The following is a 22,256-nucleotide window of genomic DNA, read 5'->3' on the forward strand; positions in this document are numbered from 1 at the left end:
CTTTCCCCCTTCCTGACTCCTTCCCTTATTTCTTCCTCCACCCTTACTCCCTCACCTCTCCTCACTCCTTCCTCCCCGCAGACTTTTTCCCCTCTCTGCACTCTTCTCCTCTGAACTCCTTCCCTTACACCTTCCACCCCCACCATATACCTACTTCTCCAGTTGCCATCTTCTGCCCCCCATTACTCCCTCCTCCCCCGTACTCCTTCCCCCCTTCCAACCTCAGCCCCCGACACCTTCATTCGCCCAGAGAGGTGTGGGCGGGATGAGTCCGGCAGGCTGGCCTTAAAAAGATGTGCTGATGTATTACTATGAGGTTCCCAATGTCCAATGACGGGGAATGCAGCCCATTGGCGGGCAGAGCGGACAATCCCAAAGATTTTTGGCCTTCTCACCATATTATCTGCTCATGCCACCGAACACGCCCAATGCCAGCGGGCACGGAAAATCCTGGCCACAGACATGAGAGCAGGCCAAGGGGGGAAACATTTATAGAAAATTGAAATTGGTGCCAATTTCTTCTCATGGTTCTTGTTAAATTAATAGCCAATATACGGAAAAGGTGAGCATTTTGCCACATTTGGAAAAAAAATCAACAGAATGTAGTGAGAAGATGGTTAACCCAATACTTGCTCCTCATGAGATTGAGTGACAACTCTACGCAGCACAATACCTCCCAACTGTCCAACTACACAGGCCCAGAATTTGCAATGACTTTTTAAAAATGCTGTACATCCAACACAAACACTTTCCCTACCCTCTTCAAACCACATGAGCTGGGGCTTGCGCTTACTGAAAATAAACGTTACCTTTTTTAACTCAGTGCACAGCTCACTCGTAGCTGAGAAGAAATGCACTGTTCAGAGAAGCAGTGAAATACGTTTGTTAAGAAACCCCAAGCAATGATGCACAAATAAAACTGATACAACTAACAAGTCTGGGAGTGGAACAGTCTTTCCATTTTTCATCCTGTTGAATTGTAAGAATTTGAGTTTCTTTTTGTGATGATGTACAACTCATTGGCCTGAATTTTCAGCTCGGTGGGCAGGCGGGATTGGCATGCCCACGATCGGCTCCTGACTGCAATTTACGCTGGCTGGACAATTAATGGCCAGCCAATATGAAGCACACACTGCAAAGCTCAGCGCTGCTGGTGTATGGACAGGAAGAGGGTGGGAGATGATGTCAACACGGGCGTGGGCCAATGCTGACAGAAAGCTCCCTGAAGGCAGGGAGCTGCCTCATGAAGCTGAAGACCTGAAACAGCAAAAATAAAGGGTTCAAAAGCTGAAAATATGTGTCCACGCATCATAATCAGTCACCTGAAAATGTAACTAGTGAAAATGCTGTCCACATAAATTTATTTATATTTCATTTCAACACGGAGATCTCATCCTGCCCATGGATGAGGTTTGATAAAAAATGTAAAGGATGCCTGGCCAATTTGCCCATCCACCAATTGTAATGTTGGACGAGCTTCATAAAATGACAGACAATTGAGTCATTAATGGGCTCAATTGCCCTCTTAATTGTCGGTGGGCGCGCTTCTGACTGTTGCATGCGCCCACCAACCAAAACTTCGCCGGCTCGCCCAATGTCATCTCACACGGTTTCACACCCGATCGGGTCAGGTACGCACTCATCCGATCAGCATAAAATTCAGCCCATTGATAAGTTTGCCTCAATCATAAATGTCAAAGAATAATTGCTCATTGGGGAAGTCAAATGAAATCATATCAATCATACATTAATTCCTGATTCAAGCAACGTGCCCCTTACTTTATGCACAATATGTTGACCATATGGGTGTCAGAATAAAATATAACACAGTACTGAGTTCTCAACTGTGACTTGAGGTGTTTCGACACCTGTTGAAAAATAGGATGAAGTTCATTTTCATATAGAAGTTAAAGGGATATTTGTTAAGAAGGAATATTCATTCCTTCCCCCAGCCCCAGCCCCAGCCCCACAAAATCTTTGACCTGCCTCCATAACACTTGTTGCTATCCCCATAACTTTTGTCAGTAAAATATTTGTCTTTAGCATTCATTAAATTCTATAGTGTTTTTCTCCTTAAAAGGAAGTGATAAAGCATGAAAAATTCTTCCGTGTGAATCAGTAGCAGGGAAGGTTACAGGGAAGGATGGGAGAGAAGCCTGCATTATATTCAAGTCATTTTAATGGTTAGCTATCTAGAATATAAAACCACAGAGTCACATAGCACAAGAAGCCATTTGGACAATATTGCCTGTGCCAGCCCTTTGAAAGAGTCATCCAACATTTGCTTAACTTGTTAGTGAAGCACCTTGAGGAACTTTTCTCCATTAAATGCGCTTTATAACTAGATTATTCAGCTATTCATTGTCAATCTGAACAGAGACTGAAAATCTAAGAGAATCTGACTGTCAAATTCTTTCTGTTATGCACATAGTCTATCTATTGAGCCCACAGTTTTAATGCAGATTCATGTTGGTAAGTGATTCTACAAAAAAACAAAGAATGACATGCCTTCTTCTATTTAAAAATAAAGTGGAAATTTCTCAAGATCTCTGGACAATCCATGTGTGCATAAACAGGGAAATGATAATGTTTATAGTTCCTTTAAACCGGTGCCACATTGTCTTTGCGGCACGCTTTCAAATTAAGAATGGACATTGAAGAAAACATAAGTTTTTTGATACACCAGTAGAAGAAAGAGACATAAATAGGAATTGAGAGAGAAGCTCAGCTGAGCATAGCAGCTCACAGCAGTGGAGCTGCACAGACCATAGAACCATAGAAAAGTTACAGCACAGAAGGAGGCCATTCGGCACATCTTGTCCATGCCAGCCCGAGGACACCCAGGTACCCTTACTAATCACACCTTCCTGCACTCAGCCCATAGCCCTGAAGCTTACAGCACTTAAGGTGCAGATCCAGGTACTTTTTAAAAGAGTGCACTGACCCACCCATCCAACAATTAGAATCTTGGACACAATTATAGTTTGTAGAATGCTGAGAACCTAACTGAATTCCCATTCTCCAAGTTACTCTGCTATCTGCAAGTGTTAGCTTAATTCCTGGGCAGCTTGAACCCATTCATTCTTGGCACCCCCTTCAACCCAGGGTTGAGTCTTCCATTTTCCTATAACTAGGGCCATCTCCAGGGAAGGCAGAGTTTTTGCCAGCCCAACAGATGCAACCCTGCTCCCAGCCTGTTTATCAGTCTGAGGGATTCTTAAAAAAAGACTTGCTCCCATTACTCAATTCGTTCATGGGGTGTGGGTGTTGCTGGCTAAGCCAAAATTTATTGCCCATTCCTAAGTGCCCTTATTCAGAGGGCATTTAAGAGTCAACCAAATTGTGTGGGTCTGGAGTCACATGTAGGCCAGACTAGGTGAGAACAGCAGATTTCCTTCCCTAAAGGACATTAGTGAACCAGATGGGTTTTTACAACAATCGACAATGGTTTCATGGTTACATTAGACTTTTCAAACTCATGGCAGAATTTGAACCCGGAGCATTGCCTTGGGTTTCTGGATTACTTGTCCAGCAACAATACTACGACACCATCGCCTCCCTAAGGCTACGTCCTCAGGCATTAGGGGTTTAGGTAGCATCTGAGTTGCTTGCCAAACAGGCATTATTTTTAAAAATCTGCTTATCTGTTAAGTTGCACAGTATATTGATCTGAGTGGGATTGCACATTGCCAATAAGCCATCAATAGCCTCAAACTCCCCCCTTCCCCAGTGGTACATTGGCTTCCTAAGACTAACAGACATTGTTCACTTCAGCATCATTATTTGACAAAAATAGAGGGGCATTTGTCAATAGACTCTGCATTAAATTTTAGAACATTCACACATGGGTGAGCATGTGGTCTGCCACTAAGCCTGTACAATGTGCAATAATGGGCCGCACAGCAGAAGGCAGGCACTGAAGCGCATATCCTTGAACAAATGTTCGACACCCACTCGCACCAGATCAGCTGATAAATTTCCAGGGGGCTGGAGGGGAATCTAGCTATAACCTGTACTTTGTCTGCTAACTAAATTAGTTCTATGAAAATTATGATATGGAGTTTGATATGTATCTGTAAGTTTATACATAGGGTTGGGTAGCTTTGCGGTATGCACTGTGTAGCAAGACAATATGGACAGGCTGAGCCATGCAGTGAGTGAATGAACTTAGTCTTCAATGAACGGAATGATGGAGGGTAAACTACTAACAGGTAGTTTTATCCTTAAGAATGTGAAGACCCTTTAGCAAGAATGGAATTTTTTCCACCTTTTATAAACAGTTTCATGATAAGGTATTACCAGGTCAGCTGTCACATGGCCAAATACAGTAAAATTACCCCTTGAGTGCTCTCCAATATCCCAGTGGGGCATAAGGAAACCACAAAAAGTTCAAAAATCTAGTCCTTCACTTCAAAAGTTAAAAGTAAATGTTCACTGGCGTATGACTCCAGAAGAGGTATGAATATTAAACAAACCTCTCTCTCCAAAGCTCTCAGCCCTCAATGTAACTTTTCCTGTTGCCAATCTATAAAAAGGAAATTTTCATTTACTTTTAACTGTTGCAGTCCTAATTATTCTCAATTTAGCACAAAGCTTTTTTAACTGTTTGTGGTTTCCTTATGACCCATGAGACATTTTCTTCTACATCACAGGTACTAACTACATTAGCGCAAGTTATTGCAGTCAACGGAAAGAAGGCCATTTTACTTCAATGGCACTGGAATTCACCAGTGAAGAAAAGTGATGCTTCAGTTATACAAACTCTCATATCCCATTATATCTCATCTGGAGTACATTTGGTTTGTGGCACTGAAACCAAGGAAGTGTCTACAGATCTTGGAAGGGCTACAGTGCAGATTCACCAGTATTATACCAGTGCTTAAGTTATGAAGACAGGATATATAAATCTGGCTTCCATTCCCTTGAGTTCAGGACATTGAGGTGTGATGTGATAACAGAACAAGAATGCATAATTGAAAAATTAGAGCTAAGCCATTTAACATAAAAGATATTTAAAATCAGAACACTCTCCCCAAAAGACTGAATATGCTCCATCAATTGAAGTATTCAAGATTGACATTGATATACTTTGTAGCTAAGGATAAGAAGGGATATGGAACAAAAGTGAGTAAAAAAGAGTTGAGCCCCAGATCAGCTAAGATTTAAATGAATAATGGAAAAGGCTTGAGGGATGTGTTGGGTATTCCATCTTCCTTTGTTTCTATGTTTCCAAGAGATTGTCAAATTTAGAAGCGGTTTCCTCCATTTACTGCAAAATCTCAATGTGGAGTCATGCTGATAAGGGGTATTTCAATTAAGACATGAAGAGTTCCACGCCCTCTATTATTCTAAGAAAAGGAAAAGCACAAATCTTTCTTAAAATCTCCACACAATGTATAGGGATCGTCCCAGATTTGCGTTAAATGCTGTAGCTGCCGGAGGCAGCTTTTCACGCCGTATCATCCCAAACCCATTGAATTAATTATGCATTCCCAGGAAACACAACATTCCCATGGTGAAAAGGCTCACATTCATCCATTATGCCAGCACCTCGCTGCTTCATCATGCAGGGCGCCATATTTAAAACAAAAACAAAAATACCCGGAAAAACTCAGCAGGTTGGCAGTGTCTGGGGAAAGGAACACAGTTAACGGTTCCAGTCCGTATGGTTCTTCAACTGAACATATTTAAAGTCCAGCCGCACACACACATCTCAGTACTTCCAACCAACAACTGCTGCAAAGAAGACATGGCCCGGAAGGGCAAAAAGAGACAGGGGCCCCAGATTCGATGACGCATCCCTTAAGCAGTTTTTGGATGCAGTGGAGGCCCGCTGTGATGTCCTCCACGCCCTCTCTAGCGCAGGAGGTGCAGCAACATCACAAATCCGGCTTGGGAGGTGGTGGCAGTGGTGGTCAGCGCCAACGCATTTCAAAAGAGGGCAGCCACCCAGTGCAGCAAGAGGATGAATGATCTCCTCCATTCTGCCAGGGTAATGCACTCTTCTCATCACTCTCAACTCACACACTCACAAACCCATCACACATCCACAGGGCCCGTGACTGCAATTTACGCTGGCTGGACAATTAACGGCCAGCCAGTATGAAGCACGCACTGCAAAGCTCAGAGCTCCTGGTGTAGGGACAGGATGAAGGTGGGAGATGATGTCAACACGGGCGTGGGCCAATGCTGAGAGAAAGCTCCCTGAAGGCAGGGAGCTGCCTCATGAAGCTGAAGACCTGAAACAGCAAAAGTAAAGGGTTCAAAAGCTGAAAATATGTGTCCACGCATCATAATCAGTCACCTGAAAATGTAACTAGTGAAAATGCTGTCCACATAAATTTATTTATATTTCATTTCAACACAGAAATCTCATCCTGCCCATGGATGAGGTTTGATAAAAAATGTAAAGGCCGCATGGCCAATTTGCCCATCCGCCAACCGTAAGGTTGGACGGGCTATGTAAAATGACAGAGAATTGAGTCATTAATGGGCTTAATTGCCCTCTTAATTTTTGGCGGGCGCGCTTCCGACTGTTGCACGCGCCACCAACCAAAATTTCGCGGGCTCACCCAACGTCATCTCACACGGTTTTTACACTCAGTCGGGTCAGGTACACACTCACCCGATCAGCATAAAATTCAGCCCATTGATAAGTTTGCCTTAATCATAAATGGCAAAGAATAATTGCTCACTGGGGAAGCCAAGTGAAATCATATCAATCATACATTAATTCCTGATTCAAGCAATGTGCTTCTTACTTTATGCACAACACAAAACTGTTCACCATATGGGTGTCAGAATAAAACATAACACAGTGCTGGGTTCTCACCTGTGACGGCGGTGGCTTGAGGTGTTTCGACACCTGTTGAAAAATAGGATGAAGTTCATTTTGATATAGAAGTTAATGGGATATTTGTTAAGAAGGAATATTCATTCCTTCCCCCCGCCCCAGCCCCAGCCCCACAAAATCTTTGACCTGCCTCCATAACACTTGTTGCTATCCCCATAACTTTTGTACAGTAAAATACTTGTCTTTAGCATTCATTAAATTCTATGGTGTTTTCCTCCTTAAAAGGAAATGATAAAGCATGAAAAATTCTTCCATGTGAATCAGTAGCAGAAAAGACTACAGGGAAGGACGAGAGAGAAGCCTGCATTATATTCAAGTCATTTTAATGGTTAGCTATCTAGAATATAAAACCACAGAATCACACAGCACAAGAAGCCATTTGGACAATATTGCCTGTGCCAGCCCTTTGAAAGAGTCATCCAACATTTGCTTAACTTGTTAGTGAAGCACCTTGAGGAACTTTTCTCCATTAAATGCGCTTTATAAAGGTAACCTGTTGTTATCAGTTGGTCACTAAAAACTAGATTATTCAGCTATTCATAGTCAATCTGAACAAAGACTGAAAATCTAAGAGAATCTGACTGTCAAATTCTTTCTGTTATGCACATAGTCTATCTATTGAGCCCACAGTTTTAATGCAGATTCATGTTGGTAAGTGATTCTACAAAAAAACAAAGAATGACATGCCTTCTTCTATTTAAAAATAAAGTGGAAATTTCTCAAGATCTCTGGACAATCCATGTGTGCATAAACAGGGAAATGATAATGTTTATAGTTCCTTTAAACCGGTGCCACATTGTCTTTGCGGCACGCTTTCAAATTAAGAATGGACATTGAAGAAAACATAAGTTTTTTGATACACCAGTAGAAGAAAGAGACATAAGTAGGAATTGAGAGAGAAGCTCAACTGAGCAAAGCAGCTCACAGCAGTGGAGCTGCACAGACCATAGAACCATAGAAAAGTTACAGCACAGAAGGAGGCTATTCAGCCCATCTTGTCCATGCCAGCCCGAGGACACCCAGTTACCCTTACTAATCACATCTTCCTGCACTCAGCCCATAGCCCTGAAGCTTACAGCACTTAAGGTGCAGATCCAGGTACTTTTTAAAAGAGTGCACTGACCCACCCATCCAACAATAAGAATCTTGGACACAATTATCGTTTGTAGAATGCAGAGAACCTAAATGAATTCCCATTCTCCAAGTTACTCTGCTATCTGCAAGTGTTAGCTTAATTCCTGGGCAGCTTGAACCCATTCATTCTTGGCACCCCCTTCAACCCAGAGTTGAGTCTTCCATTTTCCTATAACTAGGGCCATCTCCAGGGAAGGCAGAGTTTTTGCCAGCCCAACAGATGCAACCCTGCTCCCAGCCTGTTTATCAGTCTGAGGGACTCTTGAATAATGGGAGCAAGTCTTTTTTTAATTCGTTCATGGGGTGTGGGTGTTGCTGGCTAGGCCAAAATTTATTGCCCATCCCTAGTTGCCCTTGTTCAGAGGGCATGTAAGAGTCAACCAAATTGTGTGGGTCTGGAGTCACATGTAGGCCAGACCAGGTAAGAACAGCAGATTTCCTTCCCTAAAGGACATTAGTGAACCAGATGGGTTTTTATAACAATCAACAATGGTTTCATGGTTACATTAGACTTTTCAAATGCGTGGTAGGATTTGAACCCGGAGCATTACCCTGGGTCTCTGGATTACTTGTCCAGCAACAATACCACTACGCCATCACCTCCCTAAGGCTATGTCCTCAGGCCTTAGGGGTTTAGGTAGCGTCTGAGTTGTTTGCCAAACAGGCATTATTTTTAAAAATATAATATAAAAACAAAAAACTGCGGATGCTGGAAATCCAAAACAAAAACAGAATCACCTGGAAAAACTCAGCAGGTCTGGCAGCATCGGCGGAGAAGAAAAGACTTGACATTTCGAGTCTTCATGACCCTTCAACAGAACTCAACTCTGTTTTGTTGAAGGGTCATGAGGACTCGAAACGTCAACTCTTTTCTTCTCTGCCGATGCTGCCGGACCTGCTGAGTTTTTCCAGGTAATTCTGTTTTTGTTTTTTATTATTTTTAAAAATATGCTTATCTGTTAAGTTGCACAATATATTGATCTGAGTGAGATTACACATCGCCAATAAGTCACCAATATTCTCAAATTCCCCCTTCCCCAGTGGAACATTGACTTCCTAAGACTAGCAGACATTGTTCACTCCAGCATCATTATGACAAAAATAGAGGGGCTTTTGTCAATAGACTCTTTGCATTAAATTTTAGAACATTCACAAATGGATGAGCATATGGTCTGTTACTAGGCCTGTACAACATACAATAATGGGCCGCACAGCAGAAGGCAGGCACTGAAGCGCATATCCTTGAACAAATGTTCAACACCAGCTCACCCCAGGTCAGCTGATAAATTCCCAGGAGGCTGGAGGGGATTCTGGCTATAACTTTTACTTTGTCTGCTAGCTAAATTAGTTCTATGAAAATTATGATATGGAGTTTGATATGTATCTGTAAGTTTATACATAGGGTTGGGTAGCATTGCGGTATGCACTGTGTAGCAAGACAATATGGACAGGCTGAGTCATGCAGTGAGTGAATGAACTTAGTCTTCAATGAACGGAATGATGGAGGGTAAACTACTAACAGGTAGTTTCATCCTTAAAAATGCGAAGACCCTTTAGCAAGAATGGAATTTTTTCCACCTTTTATAAACAGTTTCATGATAAGGTATTACCAGGTCAGCTGTCACACGGCCAAATACAGTAAAATTACCCCTTCAGTGCTCTCCAATATCCCAGTGGGGCATAAGGAAACCACAAATAGTTCAAAAATCTAGTCCTTCACTTCAAAAGTTAAAAGTAAATGTTCACTGGCGTATGACTCCAGAAGAGGTATGAATATTAAACAAACCTCTCTCTCCAAAGCTCTCAGCCCTCAATGTAATTTTTCCTGTTACCAATCTATAAAAAGGAAATTTTCATTTACTTTTAACTGTTGCAGTCCTAATTATTCTCAATTTAGCACAAAGGGCTACATTTTTAACTGTTTGTGGTTTCCTTATGACCCATGAGACATTTTCTTCTACATCACAGGTACTAACTACATTAGCGCAAGATATTGCAGTCAACGGATAGAAGGCCATTTTACTTCAATGGCACTGGAATTCACCAGTGAAGAAAAGTGATGCCTCAGTTATACAGACCCTCATATCCCATCATATTCCATCTGGAGTACATTTGGTTTGTGGCACTGAAACCAAGGAAGGGTCTACTGATCTTGGAAGGGGTACAGTGCAGATTCACCAGTATTATACCAGTGCTTAAGTTATGAAGACAGGATATATAAATCTGGCTTCCATTCCCTTGAGTTCAGGACATTGAGGTGTGATGTAATAACAGAACAAGAATGCATAATTGCAAAATTAGAGCTAATCCATTTAACATAAAAGATATTTAAAATCAGAACACTCTCCCCAAACAACTGAATATGCTCCATCAATTGAAGTATTCAAGACTGACATTGATATACTTTGTAGCTAAGGATAAAAAGGGATATGGAACAAAGGTGAGTAAATAAGAGTTGAGCCCCAGATCAGCTAAGATTTAAATGAATAATGGAAAAGGCTTGAGGGATCTGTTGGGTACTCCATCTTCCTTTGTTTCCATGTTTCCAAGAGATTGCCAAATTTAGAAGCGGTTTCCTTCGTTTACTGCAAAATCTCAACGCGGAGTCATGCTGATAAGTGGTATTTCAATTAAGACATGAAGAGTTCCACGCCCTCTATTATTCTAAGAAAACAAAAAGCATAAATCTTTCTTAAAATCTCCACACAAGATATAGGGCGGAATCGTCCCAGATTTGCGCTAAATGCTGTAGCTGCCGGAGGCAGCTTTTCACGCCGTATTATCCCAAACCCGCTGCATTAATTATGCATTCCCAGGAAATACACCGTTTCCATGGTGAAAAGGCTCTCATTCACCCACTATGCCAGCACCTCGCTGCTTCATCATGCAGGGCGCCATATTTAAAACAATACAAAAATACCTGGAAAAACTCAACAAGTCTGGCAGCATCTGCAGAAAGGAACACAGTTAAAGTTTCGAGTCCGTATGACTCTTCAACTGAACATATTTAAAGTCCAGCCGCACACACACATCTCAGTACTTCCTACCAACAACAGCTGCAAAGAAGACATGGCCCGGAAGGGCAAAAAGACAGGAGCCCCAGATGCAATGACGCATCCCTTAAGCAGTTTTTGGATGCAGTGGAGGCCTGTTGTGATGTCCTCCACACCCGCTCTAGCGCACGAGGTGCAGCAACATCACTAATCCGGCTTGGGAGGTGGTGGCAGTGGTGGTCAGCGCCAATGCACTTCAAAAGAGGGCAGCCACCCAGTGCAGCAAGAGGATGAATGATCTCCTCCATTCTGCCAGGGTAATGCACTCTTATCACTCTCAACTCACACACTCACAAACCCATCACACATCCACAGGGCCCGTGACTGCAATTTACACTGGCTGGACAATTAATGGCCAGCCAGTATGAAGCACGCACTGCAAAGCTCAGAGCTGCTGGTGTGGGGACCAGAAGAGGGTGGGAGATGATGTCAACGCGGGCATGGGCCAATGCTGAGAGAAAGCTCCCTGAAGGCAGGGAGCTGCCTCATGAAGCTGAAGACCTGAAACAGCAAAAGTAAAGGGTTCAAAAGCTGAAAATATGTGTCCACGCATCATAATCAGTCACCTGAAAATGTAACTAGTGAAAATGCTGTCCACATAAATTTATTTATATTTCATTTCAACATGGAAATCTCATCCCGCCCATAGATGAGGTTTGATGAAAAATCTAAAGGTACCTGGCTAATTTGCTCATCCGCCAACCATAAGGTTGGCCAGGCTACGTAAAATGACAGACAATTGAGTCATTAGTGGGCTTAACTGCCCTCTTAATTTTGGCGTGCGCGCTTCCGACTGTTGCACGTGTCCACCAACCGAAATATCGTGGGCTCGCCCAACGTCATCTCACACAGTTTCACACTCAATCGGTTCAGGTACATACTCGCCCAATCAGCATAAAATTCAGCCCATTGATAAGTTTGCCTCAATCATAAATGTCAAAGAATAATTGCTCCTTGGGGAAGTCAAATGAAATCATATCAATCATACATTAATTCCTGATTCAAGCAATGTGCCTCTTACTTTATGCACAACACAAAACTGTTGACCATATGGGTGTCAGAATAAAATATAACACAGTGCTGGGTTCTCACCTGTGACATTGGTGGCTTGAGGTGTTTCAACACCTGTTGAAAAATAGGATGAAGTTCATTTTGATATAGAAGTTAAAGGGATATTTGTTAAGAAGGAATATTCATTCCTTCCCCCCGCCTCAGCCCGCAAAATCTTTGACCTGCCTCCATAACACTTGTTGCTATCCCCATAACTTGTGTACAGTAAAATATTTGTCTTTAGCATTCATTAAATTCTATGATGTTTTTCTCCTTAAAAGGAAATGATAAAGCATGAAAAATTCTTCCATGTGAATCAGTAGCAGAAAAGACTACAGGGAAGGACGAGAGAGAAGCCTGCATTATATTCAAGTCATTTTAATGGTTAGCTATCTAGAATATAAAACCACAGAATCACACAGCACAAGAAGACATTTGGCCCATATTGCCTGTGCCAGCCCTTTGAAAGAGTCATCCAACATTTGCTTAACTTGTTAGTGAAGCACCTTGAGGAACTTTTCTCCATTAAATGCACTTTATAAAGGCAATCTGTTGTTATCAGTTGGTCACTAAAAACTAGATTATTCAGCTATTCATAGTCAATCTAAACAGAGACTGAAAATCGAAGAGAATCTGACTGTCAAATTCTTTCTGTTATGCACATAGCCTATCTATTGAGCCCACAGTTTTAATGCAGATTCATGTTGGTGTGATTTTACAAAAAAACAAAGAATGACATGCCTTCTTCTATTTAACATAAAGTGGAAATTCTCAAGATCTCTGGACAATCCATGTGTGCATAAACAGGGAAATGATAATGCTTATAGTTCCTTCAAACCGGTGCCACATTGTCCTTGCGGCACGCTTTCAAATTAAGAATGGACATTGAAGAAAACATAAGTTTTTTGACACACCAGTAGAAGAGACATAAGTAGGAATTGAGAGGGAACTCAAGTGAGCACAGCAGCTCACAGCAGTGGAGCTGCACAGACCATAGAACCATAGAAAAGTTACAGCACAGAAGGAGGCCATTCGGCCCATCATGTCCATGCCAGCCCAAGGACACCCAGGTACCCTTACTAATCACACCTTCCTGTACCCAGCCCATAGCCCTGCAGCTTACAGCACTTATGGTGCAGATCCAGGTACTTGTTAAAAGAGTGCAGTGACCCACCCATCCAACAATAAGAATCTTGGACACAATTATAGTTTGTAGAATGCTGAGAACCTAACTGAATTCCCATTCTCCAAGTTACTCTGCTATCTGCAAGTGTTAGCTTAATTCCTGGGCAGCTTGAACCCATTCATTCTTGGCACCCCCTTCAACCCAGAGTTGGGTCTTCCATCTTGCTATAACTAGGGCCATCTCCAGGGAAGGCAGAGTTTTTGCCAGCCCAACAGATGCAACCCTGCTCCCAGCCTGTTTATCAGTCTGAGGGACTCTTGAATAATGGGAGCAAGTCTTTTTTTAATTCGTTCATGGGGTGTGAGTGTTGCTGGCTAGGCCAAAATTTATTGCCCATCCCAAATTGCCCTTGTTCAGAGGGCATTTAAGAGTCAACCAAATTGTGTGGGTCTGGAGTCACGTGTAGGCCAGACCAGGTAAGAACAGCAGATTTCCTTCCCTAAAGGACATTAGTGAACCAGATGGGTTTTTACAACAATCGACAATGGTTTCATGGTTACATTAGACTTTTCAAATTCGTGGGAGGATTTGAATACGGAGCATTACCCTGGGTTTCTGGATTACTTGTCCAGCAACAATACCACTATGCCATCGCCTCCCTAAGTCTATGTCCTCAGGCCTTAGGGGTTTAGGTAGCATCTGAGTTGCTTGCCAAACAGGCATCATTTTTAAACATTTGCTTATCTGTTAAGTTGCACAGTATATTGAGCTGAGCGGGATTGCACATCGCCAATAAACCACCAATATTCTCAAACTCCCCCCTTCCCCAGTGGAACATTGACTTCCTAAGACTAACAGACATTGTTCGCTTCAGCATCATTATGACAAAAATAGAGGGGCATTTGTCAATAGACTTTTTGCATTAAATTTTAGAACATTCACACATTGTGAGCATGTGGTCTGCCACTAGGCCTGTACAATGTGCAATAATGGGCCGCACAGCAGAAGGCAGGCACTGAAGCGCATATCCTTGAACAAATGTTCAATACCCCCTCACCCCAGACCAGATGATAAATTCCCAGGAGGCTGGAGGGGATTCTGGCTATAACTTGTATTTTGTCTGCTAGCTAAATTAGTTCTATGAAAATTATGATATGGAGTTTGATATGTATCTGTAAGTTTATACATAGGGTTGGGTAGCATTGCAGTGTGCACTGTGTAGCAAGACAATATGGACAGGCTGAGCCATGCAGTGAGTGAATGAAATTAGTCTTCAATGAATGGAATGATGGAGGGTAAACTACTAACAGGTAGTTTTATCCTTAAAAATGTGAAGACCCTTTAGCAAGAATGGAATTTTTTCCACCTTTTATAAACAGTTTCATGATAAGGTATTACCAGGTCAGCTGTCACACGGCCAAATACAGTAAAATTACCCCCTCAGTGTTCTCCAATATCCCAGTGGGGCATAAGGAAACCACAAAAAGTTCAAAAATCTCGCCCTTCACTTCAAAAGTTAAAAGTAAATGTTCACTGGTGTATGACTCCAGAAAAGGTATGAATATTAAACAAACCGCTCTCTCCAAAGCTCTCAGCCCTCAATGTAATTTTTCCTGTTACCAATCTATAAAAAGGAAATTTTCATTTACTTTTAACTGTTGCAGTCCTAATTATTCTCAATTTAGCACAAAGGGCTACATTTTTAACTGTTTGTGGTTTCCTTATGACCCATGAGACATTTTCTTCTACATCACAGGTACTAACTACATTAGCGCAAGTTATTGCAGTCAATGAATAGAAGGCCATTTTACTTCAATGGCACTGGAATTCACCAGTGAAGAAAAGTGATGCTTCAGTTATACAGACCTTCATATCCCATCATATCTCATCTGGAGTACATTTGGTTTGTGGCACTGAAACCAAGGAAGGGTCTACAGATCTTGGAAGGGGTACAGTGCAGATTCACCAGTATTATACCAGTGCTTAAGTTATGAAGACAGGATATATAAATCTGGCTTCCATTCCCTTGAGTTCAGGACATTAAGGTATGATGTGATAACAGAATAAGAATGCATAATTGAAAAATTAGAGCTAATCCATTTAACATAAAAGATATTTAAAATCAAAACACTCTCCCCAAAATACTGAATATGCTCCATCAATTGAAGTATTCAAGACTGACATTGATATACTTTGTAGCTAAGGATAAGATGGGATATGGAACAAAAGTAAGTAAATAAGAGTTGAGCCCCAGATCAGCTAAGATTTAAATGAATAATGGAAAAGGCTTGAGGGATGTGTTGGGTATTCCATTTTCCTTTGTTTCCATGTTTCCAAGAGATTGCCAAATTTAGAAGCGGTTTCCTCCGTTTACTGCAAAATCTCAATGTGGAGTCATGCTGATAAGTGGTATTTCAATTAAGACATGAAGAGTTCCACGCCCTCTATTATCCCAAGAAAAGAAAAAGCACAAATCTTTCTTAAAATCTCCACACAGTTATAGGGCGGAATCGTCCCAGATTTGCGTTAAATGCTGTAACTGCCGGAGGCAGCTTTTCACACCATATCATCCCAAAACCGTTGCATTAATTATACATTCCCAGGAAATACACCGTTTCCATGGTGAACAGGCTCTCATTCACCCACTATGCCAGCACCTCGCCGCTTCATCATGCAGGGCGCCATATTTAAAACAAAAACAAAAATGCCGAGAAAAACTCAACAGGTTGGCAGCATCTGCAGAAAGGAACACAGCTAATGTTTCAAGTCCGTATGACTCTTCAACTGAACATATTTTAAGTACAGCCGCACACACACATCTCAGTACTTCCAACCAACAACTGCTGTAAAGAAGTCATGGCCCTGAAGGGCAAAAAGACAGCAGCCCTCAGATTCAATGACGCATCCCTCGAGTGCCTTTTGGATGCAGTGGAGGCCCGCTGTGATGTCCTCCACCCCCGCTCTGGCACAGGAGGTGCAGCAACATCACTAATCCGGCATAGGAGGCGATGGCAGTGGTGGTCAGTGACAACGCCCTTCAAAAGAGGGCAGCCACCCAGTGCCGCAAGAGGATGAATGATCTCCTCCGTTCCGCAAGGGTAATGCACTCTTCTCATCACTCTCAACTCACACACTCACAAACCCATCACACATCCACAGGGGCCTTAACTCACTGCAGTTCAATGAACATCAACACTCATTCTCACACACACCTTCATTGTCCTCATCCGGATATGGAACCACTCACCACCCACACAGGCCAGGTATACTTAGCATCTGACCTGGCAGGCATCCTACTTACACTCTTTCCATCTCTATTCATGCAGGACAAGCTGGCACAGAACAAAAGGAAGAGGTCACAGACCAGTGGAGGAATGCCTGAAATCAATGTCCTCACGGACTTTGAAAACAGAGCCCTCCAGTTGGCCAGCGACAATCTGGACCGTTCCTGTGCTGATGGTGAAGTGGGCACAATCCCCTCCCACTGCACCTACCCATGCAACCGCAGAAGATGCAACACCTGCCCCTTCACTTCCTCTCTCCTCACCGTCAAAGGGCCCAAACACTCCTTTCAAGTAAAGCAGCATTTCACTTGCACTTCCCTCAACTTAGTCTACTGCATTCGTTGCTCCCAATGCGGTTTCCTCTACATTGGAGAGACCAAACGCAGACTGGGTGACCGCGCTTTGCAGAACACCTTTGGTCTGTCCGCAAGCATTACCCAGACCTCCCTTTCGCTTGCCATTTCAACACTCCACCCTGCTCTCTCGCCCACAAGTCTGTTCTTGGCCTGCTGCATTGTTCCAGTGAAGCTCAATGCAAACTGGAGGAACAGCACCTCATCTTCCGACTAGGCACTTTACAGCCTTCCGGAATGAATATTGAGTTCAACAATTTTAGATCTTGAACTCTCAGCTCCATTGCCACCCCCCTCCTGTTTCTTCCCCCTCCTTTTTGTTTTTTCCAATAATTTATATAGATTTTTCTTTTCCCACCTATTTCCATTATTTTTAAATGTATTTCCACCCATTGTTTATTTCTAGCTTTTAGTATTCCCCACCCCCACTGGAGCTATCTGTAGCTTATCTGTCCAGTCTTCTACTCTTAATTAGCACATTCCTTTAGATAATATTACCATCTTCAACACCTCTTTGTTCTTTTGTTTGTGACAGCTTTTGGTCATCTCCACCTATTACTGGCTACTTGTCCCAACAAACCCCAAACCCCCCCCACCCCACCCCCACCCCCCACCCCCCCCCCACCCCTTAAACCAGCTTATATTTCACGTCTTTCCTATTTTTACTCAGTTCTGTTGAAGGGTCATGAGGACTCGAAATGTCAACTGTGCTCTCTTCCGCCGATGCTGCCAGAACTGCTGAGATTTTCCAAGTATTCCTGTTTCTGTTTTTGTGTGAGGTGGGCACTGCTCTACTCAGTGAAAATCCAGCTGTGTAACATCAATCAGGCAACCATGCTGTGAGTGATGTGTCCTGTTCACAGGCCACTGACATGCACTAATTATCTCGCCTTGCTTCTGGGAAACAGCGGACAGAGTGAATGACTCAGTGCCTCCAATCAAACCTCTGAACAGGAATCCAGAGGCATCTTCCTTGAAGTCCCATCACAGCGTTCACCCGCACCCTCCATCAGTGCAGAGACACACACCTCGGTGGGACATAGCTTTACAGTAGCCTCGGGATTACAATCAAGTGAGCAAATCGCACTATCTGATCCACAGCAGGTGGTAGCAGGGACTTCCCAGGTCCCTGGTACTCGGAGGACTGCTGGAGGCCAGAAATTCGCTGAGTCCGAGTCAGATGCGAGCCTCTGGACTCGGTCATGTCACAGTTGCTGGAGCTGCAAAGGCAAGCTCGGGAATATCAGGGAGGGATATCTGCTGCACTCCTCAGATTACAAGGCATGATGGAGGAGTCTGTCTGCCTTTAGGCTGAGGTGATAGCGCCAGCATGCCAATGCGCCAGGGTCAACACTGGTAAGATGGCAGCCACCATAGAGACCTTGGTCCAGGATGTCACTCCTGCACTGCTGCATGAAATCAACTCCACCGCTGACGCCATCGTTGGTCTCCAACAGTGCATATGCAAGAGGGTGCAAGGCAGCCTGATTTCACTCCAGCTACCCCTTCTCCTCAAGGGGTCAGCCAGGGGTCCTTTGGGCACCCATAGGGAGGAGGATCAGCAGATGTACTCCACGGACCGTTCCACCCAAGTGACTCCAGGAGTTTCCAGCCTATCTGAATCCCCTCTTCCTGTGACCCCAGCAGCTCCAGCTTCACAGGCTGAGGAGGATGCCACTGCCACACAGCAGGAGCCCAAATGCAAACCGGGGTCCTCCAGGTCTTGACCCTCCAGAGGCCACCTGCCAAGGTCATCACAGACAAGATGTAGCAATCAGCAGGCTGCCTCCACCTCCGCTGTGGATGACCGGGGAGCACCAAGATGTAGCGGCAGGGTTAGGAAAGTTACGAATTTGTTCTTTTGTTTGTGACAGCTTTTGGTTATCTCCACCTATTACTGGCTACAAATTAAACAATTAAACTAAATTAACAAAATTGGGATAAATCAGGCACAGCCCCTAATTCAGGTCAGCTGTAAAACCAAGAACAAAGTTTAAAGGAAACTTACAAACTTTAAATTAAAATGTGATTAAAGGGGTCAATAAAACACCCCAGTCCCCGCGGTGCCCACCGGGCACGGAAGGCCTCGAGAGTGCCAGCAGACACCATGTGCTCCCTCTCCAAAGACATCCGGCAGCGAATGTAGCCGCGGAAGAGGGACAAACAATCGGGCTGGACTCCCCCGTCAATCACCCGCTGCCTGGACCTGTTAATAGCCAACTTGGCCAGGCCCAGGAGCAGGTTCACGAGGAGGTTCTCCTCCTTCCCGACCCCCTTCCGCACCGGGTGCCCATAGATCAGGAGCGTGGGGCTGAAGTGCAAACAAAACATTAATAAAAGGTTTTTCAAATAACTAAAAAGGGAGTGCAGCCTACCACACCCTATATATGCATGGTCCATGGACTCCAGGTATCCTGGGAGGGTTATGAAGATGTAATTGCACAGCCTGGGCTCGGGCGTTAATCACTTGAACCATAACTGTTCACTATAATCAATAAACTCACAAGTATACCTCCCTGCCTATGGCTCCTTGTTCTGATAAGCAGTGTTCGTGTCACTCAGATGTGAAACCTTTCTGCACAAGATAAAAGCAGGTGTCTCAGTCCAGAGCCTCTTTCCTGTGTTCTGTGCAGCCTTCAGACCAAAGTGATGGACCGGCCTCATACTCCCTGGACATACCACTGATACCTGAACCTCGATGGTGCTTGTCATTACTGCCAGAATATAGTGGGCAGTTGTCACCGAGTTCTGTCATTCTCTCTGTGTGCTCTCAGCACCTTTAAGGTGGGGATGGCCCCATCTCTTCACCATCTGTGACCACTGATGATATGCTCCTGAAGGGGTCAGGTGCTGAAAGCAGACAAAGGATCAGGTGCATTTAAAGTTTCGTGGCTACATCTCCATGATATGACCCTGATCACGAAGCGTAGGCGAGCTGCCCTCAGCCAGACTGTAGTGAGACATTCTCAGAGCTATGTGAAGATTTATGGAGTGTTCTCACTGCATGTCATCATCATCTTCCTGCAATCGAGCTACTATTAGGGCCTCCACCGCGTCTCCACAACAAGAGACTTATCACAGAGGGTACATGTGCTGCCATAAGCCAGACTGGAGTCAAACATTCACAAATGCTATGTGAGGATCTATGGTGTCTCCTCATTGCATGTCGTCATCATCCTCCACAAACCTAACAGCTACAAGGGCCTCCCGAGTGTGCCTGCCTTGACTGGCCAGTGCGAGGACCTCATCCCCATCATCATCACCTTCGAGGAGTCCTCACCCTCCTCCCCTTTGGTGTGCTCCTCATCGGAGGAAACCATCAGCTTCTCCATCTCCTCCTCAACTAGCTCTCCTTCCCGTTGCAGCACTAGGTTGTAAAGGGTGAGTGACCCCCTCTGTGAACTATATTGCAGGGCTCCATCAGACTGGTCCAGGCACCAGAACCTCATTCTCAGCATCCTGATGTTCTGTCCACCAAGCTGCAATTGCAAGTTCCAGCATGAGCCTTATTATACTGTCGCTCTGCTGCAGTCTGAGGCTGCCGCATGAGTGTCATCAGCCACATCCTTTGCGGGTAGCCTTTGTCCCTGAGGAGCATCCCTGTAGCTTCTGTGGACCCTGGAGGACTTCAGGGATTTGTGACAACTGAGAATGCAGGAGCCACGCATACTCCCTGGAAACCATGCACAAACCTGCAGCATGTATTTGCGATGGTCGCACACCAGCTGCACATTCAGCAAATGGAACACCTTGCAGTTGGAGTTGACCATGTGTTGTGATGGCGATCTGAGCACCACGTGAGTGCAGACTATGGCACCCAGCAACTGAGATCTGGGCAAATCCAATCGCTCTTGTTTCCTGGCTCTCCTGGTCCGGGCAAAATGCATAAAGTTGTGAGCCCTCGAGAAGATGACATCCGTGACCTCATGGATGCATTTGTGGGTGGTGGCTTGTGATATTCCACCGAGGTCACCTGAAAGGAGCCACTGGCGTAGAAATTGAGCGTCACAGTCACTTTCACAGCCACTGGCGGTGTCCCCGTGTCCTCCATGTCCCTGTGGCGCTAAATCCTACAGTAGCTGGCAGATGTGACCCATCAGTTCCCTAGATATGCGCAATCTTTGGCAACACTGGTCCTTGGTCATCTGCAGGAATGAAAGGCAGCGTCTATAGTCTCTGGGTCTAGCTAGGAACCGACCAGCTCCAGCTCGCTGTGGTCTTCAGCGGCATGTGTGTGAGCCCCAGCCATCACTTCTTCCAGAGGATGCTGCTCCTCCCTCTGCGCAGGCAGGCACTTCCATCGCTCTCTTCTCAGTTGTTTTCACTCTCTGTATGCCATGAGGCATATAGCTAGTTCACCAGGCTCCATGATCCTAATGTACTCCTCCTGCAGGATGAAAGAGAGAGACACGTGGGTTAGCATGGGTGTACTAAGAACCTGTCTTGGTTCAGTCTGAAGGCTCCTTAACGCATCCCGGAGAGTGCTGGCCACCACTTGGATGACAAAGATTAATGCGCTGAATGGCTGCCCCAAATGTGTCCAATCGTCCAGCTGTTCTGCAGTCCACTAAAATGCTCATGACTTAGCTGTCTGTGCCCCAGGGGTGAAAAGCTCTGGAACACTTGGTGGCACTTTGATGCCTCTGCGTTATTTGAGTGGGCAGATAAGCTAGAGGCCTGACTCTAGTCATATCAATGTGGCTGCATCTGAACTGTCTCAGCTGCAGAGGAATGGTCACTTTATGCAAGGTTTCCCAAATGCATGGCCGCTTCCCTCGCCCACCCTAACCCCCATCCCGCACGTGCTTGAGCCCTACCTTCAACCACAGGGCAGCCCTTGTTCCCCCTCCACAACATTACTATGTACTCTTCTCCGAGTTCCACTCAAAGTGCAACCCAGCAAGTGCACACCTTTCATATGTTGTTGTGAAATACGTTGGTGTGCAATCATGCCAACATGGGCAGACGATCCAGCAGGGGTGGGGGGATGTTTCCAGCGGGCTGGGCTTATAATGACATGCAGATATATTACAATGAGGTTCCTGGTGTCCAATGGCAGGAAACACGACCCGCCATCAGGGGGTGAAGCAGACGATTGTGAACTGGTTTCACCATAAGACCATAAGACATTGGAGCAGAAATGAGGCTATTCGGCCCATTGAATCTGCTCCGCCATTCAATCATGGCTGATAAGTTTCTCAACCCCATTCTCCCGCCTTCTCCTCGTAATCTTTGATCCCCTTACCAATCAAGAACCTATTTATCTCGGTCTTAAATACACTCAATGACCTGGCCTCCACAGCCTTCTGTGGCAATGAATTCCATAGATTCACCACTCTCTGGCTAAAGAAGTTTCTCCTCATCTCTGTTCTAAAAGGTCTCCCCTTTACTCTGAGGCTGTGC

The 22,256-nt window shown here is 44.4% G+C and overlaps 1 protein-coding gene across 1 annotated transcript in view; it reads right to left on the bottom strand.

Moving 5' to 3' along the window:
• Window positions 1-5,322: 5,322 nt before the first annotated feature.
• The window catches only part of LOC121282398 (peptidase inhibitor 16-like), a 34,224-nt gene continuing 17,290 nt past the window's right edge, over window positions 5,323-22,256 (bottom strand). Inside the window, exons 5-6 of the mRNA XM_041196116.1 lie at window positions 6,833-6,865; window positions 5,323-5,348 (exon numbers count right to left, since the gene is read on the bottom strand). Of these exons, the coding sequence (XP_041052050.1) occupies window positions 5,344-5,348; window positions 6,833-6,865 (38 nt within the window). The 3' untranslated portion in view covers window positions 5,323-5,343. The remainder of the gene's footprint in view (window positions 5,349-6,832; window positions 6,866-22,256) is intronic.

This window comes from Carcharodon carcharias, chromosome 9 (genome assembly GCF_017639515.1).
Source record: "Carcharodon carcharias isolate sCarCar2 chromosome 9, sCarCar2.pri, whole genome shotgun sequence".
NCBI lineage: Eukaryota > Metazoa > Chordata > Chondrichthyes > Lamniformes > Lamnidae > Carcharodon > Carcharodon carcharias.